Source organism: Coffea arabica, chromosome 8e (assembly GCF_036785885.1).
Source record: "Coffea arabica cultivar ET-39 chromosome 8e, Coffea Arabica ET-39 HiFi, whole genome shotgun sequence".
NCBI classification, from domain to species: Eukaryota; Viridiplantae; Streptophyta; class Magnoliopsida; order Gentianales; family Rubiaceae; genus Coffea; species Coffea arabica.
The window spans coordinates 6,149,767-6,171,135 of record NC_092324.1 but is presented as its reverse complement, the minus strand read 5'-3'; the positions used below and the strand labels follow the sequence as shown (position 1 = coordinate 6,171,135).

Sequence of the window (21,369 nt, the reverse complement as noted above, 5' to 3'; positions counted from 1 at the left end):
ATTGTACTTAAAGACAAATATTATGCAAAAATTGATTCTATACTTTAAATGATGTAATATTCTGAACAGAAATAAAAAGCAATGGAAAGGATATTTACATATTGTTAGTTCTCCAAACCATTAGAACTTATACATAATTTTTTTTTTCTTGGGGTGGGGGTGGGGGGCATAACTCATAACAAGGGAAAACCCAAATGATATATTAAGAATTAAAATTATATAGACTTTGGCTGTTAATAAAGGAACCTTTATGGGTCTTCGTGTGATTTTCAAGGAATATTCCTAAAAGTCAACCGTAATTGCTGTGGCATTGCTTCCCAATTTCTATTTCGAAATGTCATGTTTTCTTTGACTGTTTCTAATTTATGCTTCCTTTTCTTTCCCGATATGTGCATGTCATCCTTTTGCCCAAGGCCATGCTAATCTTCTCTGTATCGTTTCAATCTTATCGATGTCCTTGAAGGAACTATGCTTCCTTTTCTTTTCCGAAACATTGATATGCATTTTCCCTTCTGTTTCAGTTTAAGCCTTAAGGTACAAGTCATTACTGCAAGCTCACCTCGGATTTCCTCTATGCCGACAACTTTAATTCAATAAGATATCGTGCAAATGGTAATATAAAACTTTTCAAACCCATTATAAAGGACTTTTAATTGAGCTCTTTAATGTACGCACATACTTTGTAGTCATAAAGGATTAAATAAGGGCATTTTAAAGAAATTATTAGCAAGTGAATTATAATTTGGGACGGATGAAAAAGTAAAACAAAACTATTAATGTGGGCGAAGGGAATATTTCACTTTTTGTAGAGATTAATACTTGAAATCCTTTTAATCAGTATTAGACTAATTGCATCGTTAATGCCATTATGGCCACCAAATCTATAGAATCCAAGTTTGAAAACATAGATTAGTCATTTTTCTGCAGAAATATCTACAATCCAGCTCAAAGCCTCATACTACCTCTATTCACTAAAGATATCAAATATCAAAAAAAAAAAAAAAAAAAAATCAACCATGTGAAAATACCCATAAATCCAATAAGTCACTTTTAAAAGAGGCAACTCCTTCTATTAAATGCAAAGCATTTCATGCATAAAAAGCATTTTTTTTGCCAAATTGATATTTCTTATTCCCCGCTTTGTTCTTACCATTTAATTAAGACCGTGGACCGCATTTTATATATTAATAATATATCCAACCAATGAAAGGATCCGTCCCATTCAATTGGTAGGTGCAGATACATTTCGACTTGGAATAAACTTTGTGTGTGTGTGTGTGTGTTTGTGTCACCGTATTAGAAGAAATTGCATGAATATGAAGAAAGAAATAATAGTGAAGTTAGAAGTAATTCTAATGAATCCTTTTTCAATTTTTTTGAGTAATATTTTATCCCAGAAAAATTAATAAGGCTGAGTTATTCAATCTTTCAGATGTGCAAGCAGCGGTCAAAAAGACACCTCCAGCTGATTACACATTGAAGGTTCTCTTTTCTTCTTGAAATCTTGACAAAATAAAAGAAAAGAGTTATGACTCACAGATTTTTGAAGCTTCTGGTTACGAATGGTTGAGTACCAGCTTGATTAACTAATACTTTTCTCAAGATTACTTTTCCCATTTTCTTAATGCATCTGGAGGCAGTTATTTGAAGTTTCAACTGCAAAACAAATTTCGTGCAAAATGCTCAGAATCATAAAAATGATGAAAGTCATTAGAGAACATTTAAACATATGGTGTCATTCATTAAAATTCATAATATACCCTTAATTATAAGGGCAAATTTATCTCAATTGCAAATAAATATTTGAATCAGAAGACAATTATCTATTCAATAATCAACTAACTACAGCTTCCTCGGGCTAACTTCCAACTTCCACATATTCTTCTCTACTCCGATCATTTTTGTTTCGTGTACGATTATCTACACTATAATAGAATATGACCCATAAAATCCATAAATAAAACTTTTTAAAGAGATAATTGTGATAAATATATTTTTTGTTAATTGTACACACATTAGAGTATGCCTTAAACACTAGTATTAATAGCTATGGTGTATTTTTTTTAATATAAAAACCCCTATAAACTTTAGGAAAATGCTACCGTCCCTTTTGAATATGATACCCACGATTCTAACTCACTTATATCTTATCATATCATTTAGTAATTTAAATTCTTGAAATAATTTGAAACTTAATAACTTTTATTCTATATCTAATGGTAAATTTAATCTTATCAATAGCGCACCTAAAAGGAACGATAGAATTTCCTAAACTTCAATTTACACGGGCTATTAAAATAAAAGTTAAAGCAAGAAAGAAAAACCGCGAAGTGTCAATTGGGCATTGTTGGAAATCTACAAATACCAAAATAATACATCACTCGCTTACTCTCCACGCGTGACAGCCACCATATCCCAATTCCGGCAGCTGGCCGTCATCCATTTCCAACGCCCCGCCAGCTAAAGCTCCAGGTTTAAGGCCGCCGCCGTCCAGGTTTAAGGCCGCAGCCGCCGCCGCCGCAGCAGGTTTGTGTTTCATGGTTTTGAGTCTGTAACTTCTCTTGTAAAAGTTTAAGATTGATGCTACTTTTAGGGTTTATCTATAATCAGGGCTTCGAATTTGTTGGTGCAATGTAACAATCGAACTAACAATTGGGTCTTGATTTCGGAAATAAAGTAGAGACCAAAACTTAAAGATTCCCTCAAATTTGTTGTATTTTAATTTCGGAAGTCTTTTCTACCTTTTCACGACTAAGATATGTATAGACAGTCTATTAATGTTGCTGGAAATCTTTAAAAATGTTTTATTTTTTTTGGTCTAGATTACAGGATTGATTATACCTGTTATAGAGATTTGATTTATGCAGATTGCTGTTTCATTGAGGAGATTATCATCTTGTGTTGTTTCTTCTTACATGAATTCCAATGATTTCTTGTCCTCCGTACCTCAATAGTGTTTGGATGTTTTGTTAAGAATATGGTAGCTTCACAGAGGATTGTTTGCGGTTTAAGCATTTTTTCCTACATTCCCTTTCTTGTCACAGAGAAGAAAAGAGATGTCATACCTTCTGCCTCACCTTCATTCCGGCTGGGCTGTTGACCAGGCTATCCTTGCTGAAGAGGAACGACTTGTTCTCATCAGGTTCGGACATGATTGGGATGAGACCTGTATGCAGGTAAGGCATCCTCCTGAATTTCCTTCAATTAATTCTGTCTTTCTGTGCATTTTCCAGTTTACAGTGGTTTATCTGAAAGTTTTTTGAATATTAAGGGGCCTATGACTTGTCTTTAAGCAGAAAAAGAATTACTAACTTGTGAAAAGTCCTAGTTCTAGTTGATTAAACTTTGGGATGAGGGAATTGTTTCCATTTCTTTTACCGTTCTGCTTTGAATTTTAATGTTTTCTTTTGCACTGCAATTGTTGGTTGATTAAAAGTTTTAAATAGTTCAAAGAGAAGGAACATAATAGTTGTAAATGGTTGCCAAAAAGGATTCTGGTGAAAAATGAGGCCAATTAGACTAATGCCCTCTTATGGTATTTTCCAAATGTCATTAGAAGTCAAAGCTGAGGTTGGCTGAAACTGGCTATGTTAGTCTCAATAGAAGTTGCACTGGTTCCCTCAAATTATTAGTCTTAGTTTACTACTAGTTAGCTTAAATGAACAGTCACTTTAGATGTTTTCTTTTTCGGGCTAACAGAGTTATGAGCTATTGATCATGGCAGCAGGGAGGATGGTCTTTGGTCTTTGTATGTGTGGTATGCTGTATTTTACGTGTCATGTTGAGAGTCATGATGAGTTGACTGCGGTGGTAGACTATAGCAGTGCTATGGTGTCAACTCTGTTTTTTTTTCCTGCCCCTGGTTTTTTCATGTTTTGGTTAGTTTTCATATATATGATGTCATAGCAGTGCATACATATTTTGAGTTTTCATATATATGATGCCACAGCAGTGCATACATATTTCGTGTTGAATCCCATCAAATTTTAGTTGCCCATTGATGAGTAGTTCAGGTTAGATTATTTCTGAAGAGTCCTAATCTAGTTTGCTAGTACTTGATGCTTAGAGTGAGATTTGCTGACACTGCACCGCCTGGTTAGTGCAATAATACATGCTGTGGTTCAAAGTCGTGGTTGAGGATGTCACTTCCCATCTCTGATATCAATTGTGTATAGGATTATGCACAAGTTTTAAAGATTATGAAGTGTTTCAAAACTATTTGCTTTTTGTCTAACAGAAAATAGTATAATAATCACTATTGTCACAGGAAAATTAATAGAATGATGATGTCAAATATACCCATCATAAGTTGATTCAGATGCAGAAAAACTATTACACCAATTATAAGTGAGCATTGATTAAACTATTAAATATGCTTTTAAAATGTTATTCTCAATTGATAAATAATTGAGTCGTGATTTTCATTGTTCTTCGAGTTTCTTATTTAAATCAAATTCTTGCTGTGTCATTATTATGGTGCTAAATACAGTTTTTTAATTATTCCTTTTTTAGTATATTTAAGATAACTTATGAGCTCTAGTCTATTTGACTCGTAGCATGTAGTATCTTCTTCCTAACAAATCAGTCAACAGACTCAACAGTAGTATGGTATATTATGCTTAATTTTTTTAATGTAATCATTACTAGTTTCTTCTTGTATTTATTTTAATACTCTTCTCCTTTGGGTCATTCATATCTACAGTCTCTACTCCTTGCCCCCTGTCCTCTTTAAAGATCTCTGTCCCTGGCAGTTTGCAAAAGTCAGAGATCAGTCTGACTTGCTTGCTTGGTTTTTGAGCGGCGCTTACAATCAGCTGGTGGGCAATCAGGAATTTGGAGCTGCTTTCTCTATCTTTTCAATTATCCTTTTTCCTTTTTTTTTTCTGGAACTGCTTTCAAATTGTCTAAAACAGTAGGAAGGCAAATTTAACTTTAAGTACAGGGCAAGCAATTCAGCTGACTTTTGTGTGCCTCACTATGTTCCCCTGTCCCAGACCTTCTGTCATTGATGGGATCTCCAAGACTTACAGCAAAAACATTCAAATAATCTAGTTTTTTTTTTTTTTGAAATCACAGGTGGAGGTTGTGTCCTAATGGTGTAAGATGTGTCTTAGCTGCTTAGGCTTCCTGCATTTATTCAGTCTTAGGAAATGCTTTGGGTAGTCCATTTTTGTGGTTTGTGGACTTTTCAGTTGCTCTATTCATTATCTTGTTTGTTGCTTTGGGTTTTCTGCAATGATGTGAGATCTTATTAGAGTTGGCTCCTTTTTTAGTCCTTTATTCTTCTGATTATCCATTTGCCTACATGTTTGCAGATGGATGAAGTGTTAGCATCAGTTGCTGAGACAATAAAGAACTTTGCTGTGTTATACTTGGTTGATATAACTGAGGTGCCTGATTTTAATACAATGTATGAGTTGTATGATCCATCCACAATTATGTTCTTCTTTAGGAACAAGCACATCATGATTGATCTTGGTACTGGAAACAACAACAAGATCAACTGGGCAATGAAGGACAAACAGGAATTTATTGACATTGTCGAAACTGTGTATCGTGGTGCAAGAAAAGGTCGTGGTCTAGTCATTGCACCCAAAGATTACTCTACCAAGTATCGATATTGATTACTTGTTTGTCATGCATTTGGACAAATACTGATAGCACACCTAATATTACGCATGTATAACTAATATCTTGTTGCCGACTTCATATTTTTCTGATTGCACACAGTTACACCTGATTGTAGACTGTAAAACTAATATCAGGTGGCTGAAGATTTCTTTCTGAGACTGTATTTTAGTCCTTGGATTCAATAATCAGGTGTGTTCTTAGCATGTATCTTTTAGCAATGTTGTACGGACCAACCAACTTTCTGCAACATATCATCTAGCAAGAGCCACCTTACAAATCTGTCCTGGGAATGAATTAGGCAAGCAACGATTTGCCCACTAGAATAACCCATGAGATCAAAGATATGGTTCAAGAAAGATAGTTGAGTGTAAGAGAAAGGATGTTGAAAGAATCAATTGTTCAATAGTTTCTGTAGCAAGCGCATTTAGTTGCTTTAATGAGTATGGTTCAGTACAGCACAGGAGTTGGATTTCAGGGGTCATAAATTTCAATTAAATGTTGAAGAGGGTTAGAGGAACCAACTCTGTCTAGTTCAGTTGGCTACCATGCAGTACTTAACATGCCTCAAAGATTTCTTGACTTGGTGAAATCTAACGGGTAGTGGCCTGTAAGATAAAACTGGCTACTACCCAGTAAGATAAATTCCCTTTGAACTAGTGTAGGAATTGGTTAGCGTTTGGATTGATATATTTTAGAATTTTTAAAGAAAAATATATTGTAATGATTTGATGTATGTGAGATAAAAAAGTAATAGAAAAATGTGTTCACTGAAAATATAGAACTTTTTAGATAGAAAACTGCAATCCAAACACTAGTAAATTGGGGTTTAGAGGCGCTCCCATGCAAATTTATGAGGTTTTTTTTTTTTTTAATTTTTTGGAGGGGGGGTTTTGGTTTTAAGAATTTTTATTGACCAAATTGCCTAGCATCGTGTACAATGGCACCTCATCACCTGGGCTCCATCTATATGTAAATACACGAGGCCAACAAAGTGAAACTTTGATGTAATTTTATCAATTTGGCGGAAATTATGGAATTTACCAGTTTACCTTAGTAAATTTTTTTGGTGTTACTCTCTATTTATTGGCGGATATGCAGAACATTGGATATTTGGCTTGCGTGATTTTTGTTTAAATTTAAACTGAAAAACATTGGATAAATCCTTCTTTTGTATGCTATAATTTTTTATTTTCCCCTTTTTTTGATTCATTAAATTTCACGTGAACATCAAGTTGAATTAACCAAATGATCTACCAATTATACCCCCAAAATTTACAACCGGGTTGCTGGGTGGCTGAATTCAGATTGAAAGTTGACTTGAGGGATGTAATAGGTTCTATTTTTAAATATCAAGAACAAATTCGTTTTGTTTTAAAAATGAAGAACGAAAAGAATATTTTTGTAAAATGTGAGGGATGAAACTCGTCGTTTTCCCTATATAGTCACATACAAAATATTTACCCATATTTTTTTGGAAAATGTTATTTACACTCCCTTTTTATTATTTGCACTCCCACTATCATTTTTATTATATAGTTTTTATTTATTAGACTATATGATATAACAAATGATGGGAGTGCAAATAACAAAATATGGAATCCAAAAAACATTTTCCTACATTTGAAAGACCATATTAAAAAATCTTCTCAATGTGATTAAACTGAAGTCTTTAACTCAAATTAAGGTTTGTGTTATAGTGATAGAGACCACATTGATACTTTTAGAGTATTTCGAAGGATCAAATTGAAACTTTTCCAATAAAGAAGATACAAATATCCCCATGAACAACAGTCAATGTGATAAAACCAGCAATATACAAGAGAGACAATCTCACATTTACCAAAAAGAAGCAAGAAATCTGAAAGTATCCACACAATTGGTAGCAAGAAATCTGAAAGTATCCACATAATTGGTAGCAAGAAATATGAAAGTATCCACATAATTGGTAAATTGCCATTAAAGTACAACTGATTTACCAATGCTACATTGGAAATTCAGATTTTATACAACAGAGAAAAAAGCCAATCAGAAACTACAGCCACAAAAGGTACTTTGGTCACACTTGTAAAACAAGCATCACTTTAGAGCACAAAGCAGGCATAACTGAATTTTCAATCATAAAAGAAACATAATTAAGGTGCACCACAGCATCAGTGGTTACGAAAAACAATCAGAAACTTCAGAATTTAGTCAAATCATTAAACAGCACACCAGAGACATTGAAGAAACTATAACCATATGAAGCAATTTGTTTGTATAATTAAACATGACCAAATTGATCACAATGACAAAAGTGTGGTCACTACTCCATTGTGAACAAAAATCCATCCAAACTTTCATCAAAGAAACAAGCAATATGGCATAATTCACATATTACAATTAAGGGGCACCACTGCACCTTTAGTTATCAAAACAATTGACAAGTTCAGAATTCCATCAGGGCATTAACCAGCACTACTTCAAACAAGTCACTCAAAAAATTATGACCACAAGAAGCAATTTGACTATCTACTCAAAATTAACCATATCCATCACAATCATAAAAGTACCATAGAATTTATTGCAACCATCAGATGACCATAGTCTATTAGGCATGGAGAAGATGAGGCGAATTATTAGTTTGGCAATGAACAAAAAACACTTCCAAACTCTGACAAAGAAGCAAGCAACCTTAAATAGTCCACATAATTGTTTAAAATCTGAATTAAGTACAATTCAGGAGTACCACCACACAAAGTGGTAACAGAAATAATTCACAAAGTCAAAATCCAGTCCAATCACGAAACAACACAACTTCAAATAAAAAGTCACTTAAAAAACTATGGCCATAAGCAGCAATTTCTATGTCAACTTAAACATAGCCAAATTGATCACAATAAGGTGCATTAGATTCTACTACAATCATCAAATAGCGCCGAACCAGGAACCAAAAAACCAAGGAAGCTAAAGAACTGTACAATATTAAGCATATACAAAGAATATCATAATGGAAATGAAGAATACTTTATCGAGAAGCTGGAACCAAATCCTTCTCTCACAAATTTTCCATGTTTGTAAGTTAGAATCACAATCTTTCCAACCTCAAAATCATAAAAAAAATAGTTCCAGGATGTCAAATAGCAAATCGGGATTTGAAGCAAATAAACTAGACAAACACAATGGTCAACAGTTTTAATCATGTATACTGGCTAGCATTATTTATCAAAACCCAGAAACATAAGTCTTCATAAAAGAAGCAACACCAGACTACAAGATCGGCTAAAAGAAGCAAAAAAATTTTAAAACCGCTCAAGTCATTATGTATTACACGATAAATTAAGATCACTTCTAGTTCTGACCAAAAGAAAAAAGCAATCCGCAATAGTCCACGTAAGTGGCAAAAATTCCACTCAACTACAATTCAAGTATACCACCGCACTAGTAGTTTAAATTTTTTTTTTTACGAAGTCGGCATCCAATCAAATCATTACACAACACAAATCAAACAGAGTCAATCAAGAAACAATGACCATAAGAATCATATCTATGTTTGTTTAAATATAAACATAATTGATCATTGATAGGATGCATTTTAGTGAGATATTTTGTTAATATTGCATAATTATTTTGACTAAATATCGCACTATTTGGTAGATTTTACTCAGGTTTGTGTTTGGGATTAATTACAGGAAGTGGTGAAAAAAAAGTGCTGAAAATCGTCATTCCAGCGGACTTCCTGATAGTTAGGCATGCCCACGCCTAACTCCAGCCTTCAAGGACGGATTCTCGGGATGATTTGCACACGTGGAAGCTTCCAAAAATTGAGTGAAGTGGCTGGCTACAAATTTGGAGATCGGTGGGGTCACTCCAAAGCTGAAGAAAGTAATTTGTTATAAAATTTGCTTTTTCCTTTGGTTTTGACCGAATTGAAGAAAAGCATCAGACTCTCTCGTATGCTTTTGTGGGAAACAATAGAAAGTAATAATTTTTCTTGTTCTTCTTTCTCTGATTGGCCGAATTTGGGGAGACAAGAGTTGACGATTTTTCCTCAATTGCTTTACATGACGTGTTCTCCATTAATGGAGAACTAACTTCTTAATTCTAATCAAGAGGATAACTGAAGATTTGGTTTGGCAATTACTGTAAGATCTAAATTATTTTAACTGTTTCCTCCGTTTATTGGTATTTATATGTTTCTGTTTTTAATTGTTATAACTTTTGTGTATAATTGAATAGTGCACAATATTTAATTATTCACGTAGGCTATTTTGCTAATTGGGGATAGTCGAATCCGTAATTGTTCGATTACCTCCGTCCCGGTAGCAACTGGCATAATTGGATTTATGTCAGGAAAACATATGATCTAACTTAAACAAACCCTCGCAGCATGTTTGTTAGTTTGGATTAGACTTTTCTAAATCTTAATGCAATCTAGAAATTACATCATACAGTCGTATCTAGGGTTGTTTCCGGGTTTGAGAAATAATTAACGGTCGTACCTTAACTATCAAGAAATTAAGGAAATGCTGGTTGTTTATCGCGTGCATAACAACTATAACCAATCTATTAATAAATGTTGGAATTATATTTGAATCGATGATCAGTTGCATGAACAATCTCTGAAGTGTACTCTTGGCTAGAGTTTCCCTTGTTATTTCTGTCAATTAATTATTTTTTGCATTTGATTTATTTTTTGCTTCAGATTTCTCCGTTGATTTATTTATGCTCGAGTAAGCCATAAAGACTTTAGACTGGCTAACGGGGCTCTAAAGTCTCTTTTCTTAAGAGCCCCGTTTTCCGCTATTTACACCATTTTATGGTTTACAGTTTCTCCGGTAGGAAAGACAGTTCGGGTATTTTGATCAAATTCGAGTTCTTTTTTATTTGGTGTATGGTTGCTGAGGTTAAGGTCAACTTGGGTTGTTAGTTTGCTTTGCTTCTCACCATCAAACTGTCTTAAACTAGAAAAATAAGCCGTTAATTCTAGGCTCTTTTATCACTCAATTGACTATAAATCTTGGGGTTCTGGACTTAACTAATCATAATCTGCAAAAATTAATAGGTGCCGAGCCTGTGCAATAATAATAAAAACCTTGCTACCACCAAAAGCAGTCAATAATCAATTCTAAGTACTGGAGCAGGAGTTCTAGGTGTGCAATGGGTTATTTGATTCACCATTTCCCGAAAAGTTTGCTTAATCCAATATATCAGAATTAATTAACTGACAAAATTTACTAACTAGTAGATAGTGACAAACAGGGTTGTCTCCTCAGGGACTGGGGAGAAGTTTGTTTCCTTTCGAGTCAAGACAAATGGGGAGTTTTAGGATTAAATGCTAATAAATTGCTAACTAAATAAATCAAATGCAAAAAATAATTAATTGACAAAAATAATTGGAAAAACTCTAGCCAAGGGTACATTTCAGAGATGGTTCATGCAACTGATCATCGATTCAAATATAATTCAAACATTTATTAATAGATTGGTTATAGTTATCATACGATAAACAACCAACCTATCTTTAATTTCTCGATAGTTAAGGTACGATCGTTAACTATTTCTCTAACACGGAAATAACTTTAGGTACGACCGTAGGATATAATTTCTAGATTACATTAAGATTTAGAAAAGCTCAATCCTAACTAACAAACACACTATGAGGGTTTGTTTAAATTAGATTGTATGTTTTCCTGACATAAATTCAATTACGTCAGTTGCTACCGGGACGGAGGTAATCGAACAATTACGGATTCGACTACCCCCAATTAGCAAAATAACCTACATGAATAATTAAATATTACGCACTATTCAATCATACACCAAAACTATAACAATTAAAAGTAAAAAACATATAAATATCAATAAATGGAGGAAATAGTTAAAATAATTTAGATCTTACAGTAATTGCTGAACCAAATCTTCAGTTGTCCCCTTGACTAGAATTAAGAAGTTAGTTCTCCATTAATGGAGAACACGCCATGTAAAGCAATTGAGAAAAAATCGTCAACTCTTGTCTCCCCAAATTTGGCCAATCAGAGAAAGAAGAACAAGAAAAATTGTTGTTTTCTATTGTTTCCCACAAAAGCATACGAGAGAGTCTGATGCTTTTCTTAAATTCTGTCAAAACCAAAGGAAAAAAGCAAATTCAACCAGTCAACAATTGTGACTCTCTTCAAGTTCTTCCCAAAAAGTAAGAAAAGTCAAAACTAAAAAGAAGTACAATCCCCTCTACGTTGGTAGCCACCAAAAAGAGTGAAGGAAATCCTTTTTCTTTTTCGGCTAGGCCCACCAGAGAAAGAAACGCATTCTAGTCCTAGTTTTTCTCCTCAAAAATTAGTATCCGAATACCAAACTTTCTAAATAAAAGAGATCCTATTACTAATTACTTTTTTCAGCTTTGGAGTGGCCCCACTGATCTCCAAATTTGTAGCCAGCCACTTCACTCAGTTTTTGGAAGCTTCCACGTGAGCAAATCATCCCGAGAATCCGTCTTTGAAGGTTGGAGTTAGGCGTGAGCACTCCTAAATATCAGGAAGTCTGCTGGAATGACAATTTTCAGCACTTTTGCTTCACCACTTCCTGCAATTAATCCTAAATACAAACCTAAATAAAATCTACCAAATAGTGCAATATTTAGTCAAAATAATTATGCACTATTAGTAAAATATCTCACTAAAATGCACCCTATCAACCTCCCCCACACCTAGACAATACTTGTTCTCAAGCATAAGAATAATAAATCAGACAATCAAACAATGGCTATTGCTCAAATATTCTATTGCCAAAATACAAGTAAAACACATGTCAAGCATTAGTGATTAAGTTCCAAAAAATATCTCTCCAATTAGTTTTCAACATTAAGGACTCCTCCAATTTATGACTAACTAAGCTAAGAACATAAAATATTCAACCAGCATTCATAAGCAAATGGTTCAACTATTAAGCAAAATCTCAACATTAAAATTCATGGATCAACAGGCTAACAATTCATTCAAACACTTTCACATGTTTCACTATTAACACATATATTTTTCATTTTCTAGAATATCCCCACAATTAAAATTTTTTTTCAAGGGGAATGTTTAGTCCTTAGCCATTTAAGTTTTTTGACGCGAACTCTGACATCTACCAAATGAACGAGTCCAGTTACTCAACTTTTATCGCTAAAGGACCACATACTCATAGTTACCGTCGCTTTTTGACGCAAAAATCGACACTTGGGGTGAAGATATTCGGTTACTAGGCAACGATACTAGTGGAGTATAGCCGAATACTATTCATAAATAAGCAACAAATTAAAATTAAAAAGCACACAACCCCGCTTCATATCTTAAACATGGAGAACTAAGATTAATAGTTGAACCAATTTGTACAAAAAAATGCTAGACAAATAATTACAATACTTAGAGAAGTTAATCAAAAAGTGCAAAAGTCACAAAATTTCAAATATTCACCAAAAAGATACTCTTAAATTTAACCATGTCATACTTAACATTTTAAAGTGTAAAATCTTAGCAATAGAAAAATTTAAAACATCTAACCATTGTTTATCAGGAACAATCACAAATATGCACAAAGATAGGCAAAAATTGGACAAAATTCGACAACTATGCTACTTCCCTGACACCTTAATTTTACATTGCTCTCAATGTAAGCAAATAGAGATCAAGAATAGAGGTAATGGGGCAGCGACATTTCCCTGAACATGGAGGAGAGTAGAAAAGGGCTAAGGTTCGGGAGGGAAAGGTGGATGGAATCCCACGTGTGTGAAGTACTGAACCAAGTTCTGCGCCATTTCGGCCACCTGGCGCTCCAATCTAGAGTCCATGTGATGCAGTTGAAAGCAGAGGGTAGAAGATTGACTGTAAGTAGAGGACATCGGCGGATGTGCAGAAGAGGAAGGCTCAGGGGCGTCAGTAGAAGGACCACCAGCCTCAGAAATGGCAGGTTTGGAAGCTCTGCGCCTAGGAGGAATCTGGATCGGTCCCAAAGGAACGAATTGGAAGACACCATTCACCTGTTGCATTAAACCCATCTTTTCCAAAAAAATTAAATCAAGAGATTTCATATTACAAGTTTGGTGCAAATTATGATTAGTTAAGTCCATAACCCCAAGATTTATAGTCAATTGAGTGATAAAAGAGTCCAGAATTAACGGCTTATTTTTCTTGCTTAAGATAGTTCGGAGGTGAGAAGCAAACCAACAACCCAAGTTGACCTTAAGCTCATCAACCATATACCAAATAAAAAAAAACTCGGGTTTGGTCAAAATACCCTAACTGTCTTTCCTACCGGAGAAACTGTAAGCCATAAAACGATGTAAATAGCGAAAAACGGGGCTCTTAAGAAAATAGGCTTTAGACTGGTTAGAATCATAAGATTGTCAGTCAACCGACAATTCTCTCCAATAGCCAGTGTTATGGGAAAAGAAAGGCTCAGTGAACTCGCAGGCGCTTACCGTAAAATCAAAGGTTAATTAAACTTAGTGATGGACTGTGCAAACTCCCTATCCATCAATTTAAAACGCACCACCCCAAAACTAGTAACGGAGAATTCATCAAGGACATTAAACTTAAAAGTGGCATAGAACTCCCACGTTAACTCAGTGAAGGTAGGTAAAATAATAGCAGCATAACGAGTCCAACCTATGGCGGCTAATTTCCTAGTGACCTCATCCCTAATATATAGAAGATCAAGTGTAGGGTCATGGATGAACTTACAAGGAATATTTTTTCTTGTACAAACAGCGGCATAACGTTCCTTATTGGCAGCCCTGGTAAAGATCAAATGGCCGCCGAAGTGGGGCAGAAAGAAAATGTGAACTTCCCTATTCCGTCCAAGACGGGTCCGGGGGCCTCCCGGAACAGTTGCTTGGGAGGGCATACTCAAAGGAACAGTAGGCTATGGGATGGAGGTGGAAGGTCTATTGCTATTTTTAACTTTTGATTTGGTCATTTGTTATCAGTGAATTGGGCAAGGGCAAGGTACGAGTGTTCAAAGTAAGTCAACAGGCCCAACTAAATGAAGGGTCCCCAATCACAGCTCCAAATACCGATAATTAAAGAAATAGACAATAAACACACCAAAAACTAATTAAACAGGTAATCACAGCAAAAACTTTTCTACGGGTTTAGCACAAAATTAAGCAAATAGTCAACAGTAGCCAAAAACAAAATCACAGCACCCAAATTAAGCACAAATTATATGTCATCAGCTAAAAATAAATATATCTGGCCTCAGTTACAAATTTAAAATCCGTCCTCAGCTAAAAATTAAAAATTTGTCCTCAACTAATGTTAACAGAAAATTAAAGAAAGAAGGGACCTGAGATGGGAGGGGGCAGTGGGTACGATGGCAGAGCGGCAGTGGCGGTGCGTGGAGGCAACGCGTGATGGACACACGATTAGGCGGAGGCGCGTGCTCTCGCTGGTCGCGGACAGAGAGGAAGAGCGCTGGCTGGGCTCTCGTTGGTGGCACTGCTAGCTGGTCGCGCACGATCTGGCATGCTGGAACGGAGCACGCAGGGGCATTCTTGGACACGCACGGCTGGGTGTGCCTGGCTAGTGTGAATCGCGCAGGGCACGACTGTGCGCTGTCTGGCGCGCGATGGGAAAGAGAAGGTCGCGCATGGCTGCTGCGCGTAGTCTACGGGCTAGGGGAAGAGGGAAGGCGTGCGTGCAGCACACGTGCTGCAAAGGGGCGTGACGGTGGAGAAATGCGGCAGCGAGGGCGAGAGGTGACGCGTGGTCTGGCGGTGGATAGTGAAGGTGGCGGCAGGTAAAAGAAGTAGAAAGGCAAGAAAAGGAAGAAAAAAGAAAGAAGAAGAGAGAGAATGAATGAAGAAAAGAAAGAAGAAAGTAAGGCAACGGATCCTCTATCCCATTTTTTTTAAGTGAGGGTAATTTTGTCTTTTTATCCCTCTTTTTTTAGGGTAAGGAAACCTCCTTGTTAGGAGTGGGCACGCCTAACTGCCTAAAAGTTTTCTGACCATCGGCCCAAAATTTGGATCCTTAAGCGTGCCGGGCGTGGGCACACCTAACTACTGGAGAGTTTTCTGTCCGTCAATTCAAAACTTTTTCTTTAGGCGTGACCGTGTGGACACGTATAACTGTCAGTTTCCTGCCACAAAACAACAAACCGCTAAATGACACTAACACTGAACAAAAACTCCAGAAATATAATAAAATTAGAACAAATAACCTTGGGTTGCCTCCCAAGTAACGCCTTTCTTTAACGTCGTCGGTTAGACTTGGCCGGAACTCTCAAAATAGCGCATTCGCGAAGAAAACTAGACGTTAAAGAAAGGCGCTGCTTGGGAGGTAACCCAAATCTATTTGTTCTAGTTTTTTTATATTTCTGGAGTTTTTGTTCAGTGTTAGTATCATTTACTAATTTGTTGTTTTATGGCAGGAAACTGGCAGTCCACACTAGGTGGTCACGTCTAAATAATGAAGTTTTGAATTGACGGATAGAAGACTCCAGTAATTAGACGTGCCTAAGCTAGGTGGTCATGCTTAAGGATCCAAAATTTAGGCGAATGATCAGAAGACTCTTAGGCAGTTAAGCGTGCCCATGCTTAACAAGGGGGTTCCTTACTCTTAAAAAAAGGGGGGGGGATAAAAAGATGAAATTACGCTCACTTAAAAAAAGGGGGGGATAAAAAGATGAAATTACCCTCACTTAAGGGATAGAGGACCCGTTGCCCTACTTTCTTCTTTCTTGTCTTTCTTTTCTTCATTCCTTTCTCTTCTTCTTCTTCTTTCTTCTTCTTCCTTTTTTCTTTCTCTACCCGCCGCCGCCTTCACTATCCATCGCCTCTTGCCCTCGCGGCCACCTTCTTCCATTGTTGCGCCCCTTCGCAGCACGCGCGCCGCAAGCATTCCCTCTTCTCTTCACGCGCAGACGGCGCGCAGCAGCCATGTGTGCAGTCGCGCCGTAGCGCACTCCGCACCAGCCCATGTGCGCCCAACCACGCATGCCCTAGCACGCCTTTGCACACTCCATTCCAGCGCACCAGACCACGCGCGATGAAGTTGAATAGGCTTGTGTGTTGCTGATGGTTGTGAACGAAGTAAGCGAGAAGGAGTGGGTGAAATAAAGTTAACTAAAAGGTCCAGGCGAATTTTGCTTGTGAACGTATGGAGACGTGCATGGAATAGATGTTGCGCATGTAAGTTGTAGTATGCATTGCTAGTGGCGAGTATTAAAAAAACGTCTGAATGGGCTGTAGCGGTCCAAAGCCATTAGGCGAGCAGAATCACACTGAGCTGGCATGAGATGATCAGAAGGTAACAGGTGAAGTGAAAAATATCAAACAAGTCCACAGCAAATGACGGAGCCGGGGGTAATGGGGCATGGCCGCCTAAGTTTGGAAAATATTAATTTATAGTGTATAAATATATGTATAAATCAAAATTGGCCCCCTAAATTTTTATAATTTTAGTTTTTATTATGCAAATTTATATATATATATATATGAATTAGCTACCTTTGAGTTAATATACACACATATATATATATATATATGAATTAGCGATCTTTGAATTAATTATTTTTTAAAAATTATTTATAATGCACTTGCTTTTATAACTAAAGTTAAGGCAAGATATTTTTAGATGTCATTTATTGAAATGGATAGAAAATATTTTGAACATAGTATATTAAAAAAATTTTGTCCCTTTAGAAAAAAAACTCAGTCTCCATCACTGCCCATAGCATATGGATTAAGTTGGTTCGACGTGGAAAGGAAAGGGAGAAAACACTTTGTATTAAACAGGTAGCAGTTAAAATGGTAACATTCGTGGAATAGGTACGGCAGAAAGAACATATAATTGTAACCAAAAAGAGGCAACAGTAAAAAGGAATGCAATAGTTGCCAAACAAAAGAGGCATCAGTTAAAAGCCGAAAACAAGGCCTATCCAAAACCCAACTAATCTTGCAAATCCATATGCGATCCAAAGACATCCTTAAGCCCATCAACCTGGGCTACGGAAATATTGCGCAGCGCATTGCAGTCGTGGCAGAACAGCTCAAGGGTGAAACGCATCCTCTCTTTAAGAGACGCAAACTGTTATTTGCAGATGAATAAGTAGCAACTCAAAAGAAGGTTGCATCTTCATGTAGTAACAAAATGAAAGCTCACCTTGATGACAAAGCCTTCGACCAACCAATTGATGTGGACCATGAACTTCATAACGTACATCCCACAGTCATGACTTGGGTAGGTGAAAAGTTTTCATCAAGAAGATGAACGGGAAACGACAGCAACAAGCAAGAAAAAAGTATGAAATGAGGTAGGCAGTCATGGAGCAATGAACGGTGAAAGGATGTAAACCAAGATAAAATTGGAGGACCGCAACATGAGCAAGTAAAGAATTAGTTAACTTAGCACAGGCAATACCTGTTTGGTTGCTTGGGACACCAGTTAGGCGTCTCAACAACAAAAGTACTTATATCATGTTTATGAGCATGGCCAAACCCGTAAGCAAGCGCTTGCTGCAAGCGATCAATCTGTGAGAACGAGGCTTATTGTAAAGATTGTTTGTGCATGGTTTAGTAGACATTTGAATGTTTTGAAGTTTAAGAGGTTACCACAAGATGGCAAAGCATCTCCCGATCATTGGCCTCTGCTTCAACTGGGTAGGAGTCAAACAAGAAATTTTTTTTTGTAGCATATCGACAGCAAAAAGATACCAGTGTTTTTGCAAGTAGTTCATGGGGACACAAATCTGGGGATTATGAAAATGTGAGAGAAGTGTTGCAAGCAAGGACGCTAACAACACAATGAGCAGCAGGATCGTAGCACTTATATAGATGTGCATAAGCTGATAAGATGTTCACCTTCTCGTAGTGCTGCAAAGGTCCTCCGAAGCTCGCTTCAGTCAAGTAATGGGAATAAAGAGACTCCATGCTTATCTTGTTCGCCAAGATTATTTGCTGCGATTAAGAGTTGAGGCACAATTGGACTACAGTCGCAATAAGATATGATGAAAATACTTTGGGTGGCATATACATATAGTGGAGAGTGCACGATTTAGACATGCAAGGAGACGTACTGAACCTGCATATATAGAGGGCAAGAACCACACATTGTACGTCCTTCCGACGGAAGCAGCCCTGCACCTTATGGTGGGCATTGAACTAAAACAGTCTAATACCTATTAATTAGAACATAACAATGTAGTAGTGCTAACCCAAGCGAAAACTATGACATCATGCAAATAAGGTTAAAATGAAACAGTAGTATAGTAGAAGGGTGGACATACTTCCCCGTGGATCCAAGTATTTGGCCGGAGTGACCTTAAGTGATAGCGCGTACATTGCTGGCCCATCATGGCAATTAAGTCTTCACTGTTAAAAATGAAACAGCATAAACCAACTCCGTTGAGTTTTAAAAAGTACCGAAATGTAAAATATGGGGCATAACAAGTGACTGAGAAACTCCATACCCAGTTGGCTTGCTAGCGTCGAAAATGAACTCAACCAAGCGAGCCCTAATGTGCATGGGAAGGCGATCAGATTCGAAATCGATCACGGCGCTGCATGCAATGTCAGACATATGGAGGTTTATTGGGTCAGTGGCGCAGTCAACGGCGCCAGGCATTTTAACATTCAGTTTGGCTGGAAACGGCAGTGAAGTTTCGTCACCGACGTGCGCCTGGTTAATATAGGTAGGTGTGTGTTAGAGAAACAAAGGGGATATTGTACCCATGCAGGTGCGTGATTGTAGAAAATACTGAAATGTACGCGATTGATACCATGTTATTGGGTGTCGGAGGGTTGGTCATTGTTTTTGTTCGCTTGTCAAGTGGAAACCGAGTTCGTTTTCGTGCGTCCTTCCGGCGCAATTTACGGCCCCTAAGAACAACAGATCCCGTGGATGAGATATCGGAATCGTGGTGTGACAACCGACGAGCAACTCCAATGGAATTCTTCTGAAAAGATGGCAACCATTTTGACTGGCTATGTAGTCTGCTCCTTCTAGGTTTTCTGAGGGTTGTTTCTTTCTTTAGCGGAGATGTAACATCCATGGAATTATTGTTTCCAGAACCACAATGTTTTGAATTATAGGGCAGCTGGTTGGGCAGCTCATATGCATTTGTTTGACAGACATTTAGCATGTTTAGATTTCGAAATGGAAGGCTGCAAGATTCTTGACGTCCGACGGCTTTCCTCTTAATGTATTTCTGTCGAGTTATAGCAACAATGTCTTCCTCTTCCATCTCGTGTGCAATGGCGTTGGCATGCTGTTGTGGTTAGCAAGGTACAGTGGTTTTCCGTATTTCCTGAAGAATGTCGTCCCTCATCGATTGGACAAAAAGCACAATGGACCTAACGGATTCCTTCAATTCTAAGCAAGTCTGTCGCAGTTCCATGTGACTTTCATGTAGCTGGCTAAGCCGACTATCCATGGTACATAGCTTGTCATGGTGGGTTAGGTGTTCATCAACAGTAATACAATGGCGGAATATCACATTTACCTGGACAGGGATAGCAGCGAGGTTATAAATTGTATATAGCGGGAAAAAAAACATGTAATTTTTGCAACCATTTCAAGAAGGTGAAATTTAAGCACTCATTGGACTGAGGGGTTCTTTTACCGCGTCCCCATCAAAAACACCGAAACTTCTCAATCACGTCGTAATAGCATGCATCAAGTACTCCGGCCAAAACTTCATCCGTGGATGCTTCCCAGGGCTTATCAAGTCGTATGAGTCCCCCATGACTTTGAAGTGCTCTAAGTATAGTATCTGTAGTATGAGGAAACACGAAAGAAGTGTCGTCATATGGATTTGCACATTCAAATGAGCTAGATTCATTATATTATCTAGGATTAATAATGAATACACATTTAACGAACGCTACTAACATATGTAAGGGAAAACGGTTAAAAAAACTACAAACATTCCAACTCGTTGTAAACCCCCAGGTATGCGTACCACTAAGAAGGCCATGCACCCAGAAACCATATGGGTGTTCGTAAGCGCCCTAGATTTAATGCCAGAAACCAATGCGTCCAATATAAATTTTGCCCAGTTTATATGCCTAATGCTATCGACCTCTTGTAAAATGGCAACTGCCTTTGCTCCGGTTGCGGTCGTCGAACCTGGGCATAACAGTTTGCTCAATATGAACAAAACGAACTTCACCTTGAACTCAGTACCGGCTGTTGTCAATTCTGCGAGGCTGTTGCTTAGGTCTGACAATTGTAGCTGTCTGTTAGAGAATTTTATTCGGAGTTGTGTTGCGGTCTCGAAGACGCACCTACAAACCGGATGTATTGAGAAGAAGTCAATGCCCATGGCTTCGAAACCTATTATTTGTTCAACATGTTTCGCTGTGATATTAATGCAATGGCCATTGACATTCAGAGTGCGACTTTCATAATCGAAATTGTCCACAAGCCATGTAAAGAATTATGCGTCGAGTGCAAATGGCTCAAACTGTAATACGCAGCCGAAACCAATTTGTTGAACAACATCCCTTTGTTGCGATGTCAATTTGAAAACCACTGACTTTGCTAGATAAGGTGATAATCCCGTCTCATATGTAACATGTACTTGCCAAGTGAATTTAACAGTTATTAAGTAATTTATTGCATTTTCTTACATGCCAGTGCATGTAAATGTGATTGTTTGATACTAACCTTTCGTGCGTCACCTCCTTCTCCCGTGAAGGTTGACGAAATGGATATAATCGGGGGTCGATTTAGGTCAGGTAATATTGCTCCGTTGCGGTTACCCACAGCTCCCGCATTT

At 37.2% G+C, this 21,369-nt stretch overlaps 1 protein-coding gene and 1 non-coding gene across 2 annotated transcripts; one reads left to right on the top strand and one right to left on the bottom strand.

Annotated features, from left to right (window-relative positions):
* Positions 1-364: 364 nt before the first annotated feature.
* LOC113705147 (U6 spliceosomal RNA) lies at positions 365-465 on the bottom strand. Its single transcript, XR_003451794.1, has one exon. It is a non-coding gene; the product is annotated as a U6 spliceosomal RNA (small nuclear RNA).
* Positions 466-2,335: 1,870 nt separating this feature from the next.
* On the top strand, positions 2,336-5,834 carry LOC113705081 (thioredoxin-like protein YLS8). The gene is made up of 3 exons (XM_027226965.2): positions 2,336-2,526; positions 3,045-3,176; positions 5,316-5,834. Exons 2-3 carry the CDS (start codon positions 3,057-3,059, stop codon positions 5,622-5,624), a joined length of 429 nt encoding a protein of 142 aa, XP_027082766.1. The 5' UTR covers positions 2,336-2,526; positions 3,045-3,056; the 3' UTR covers positions 5,625-5,834.
* Positions 5,835-21,369: the final 15,535 nt, after the last annotated feature.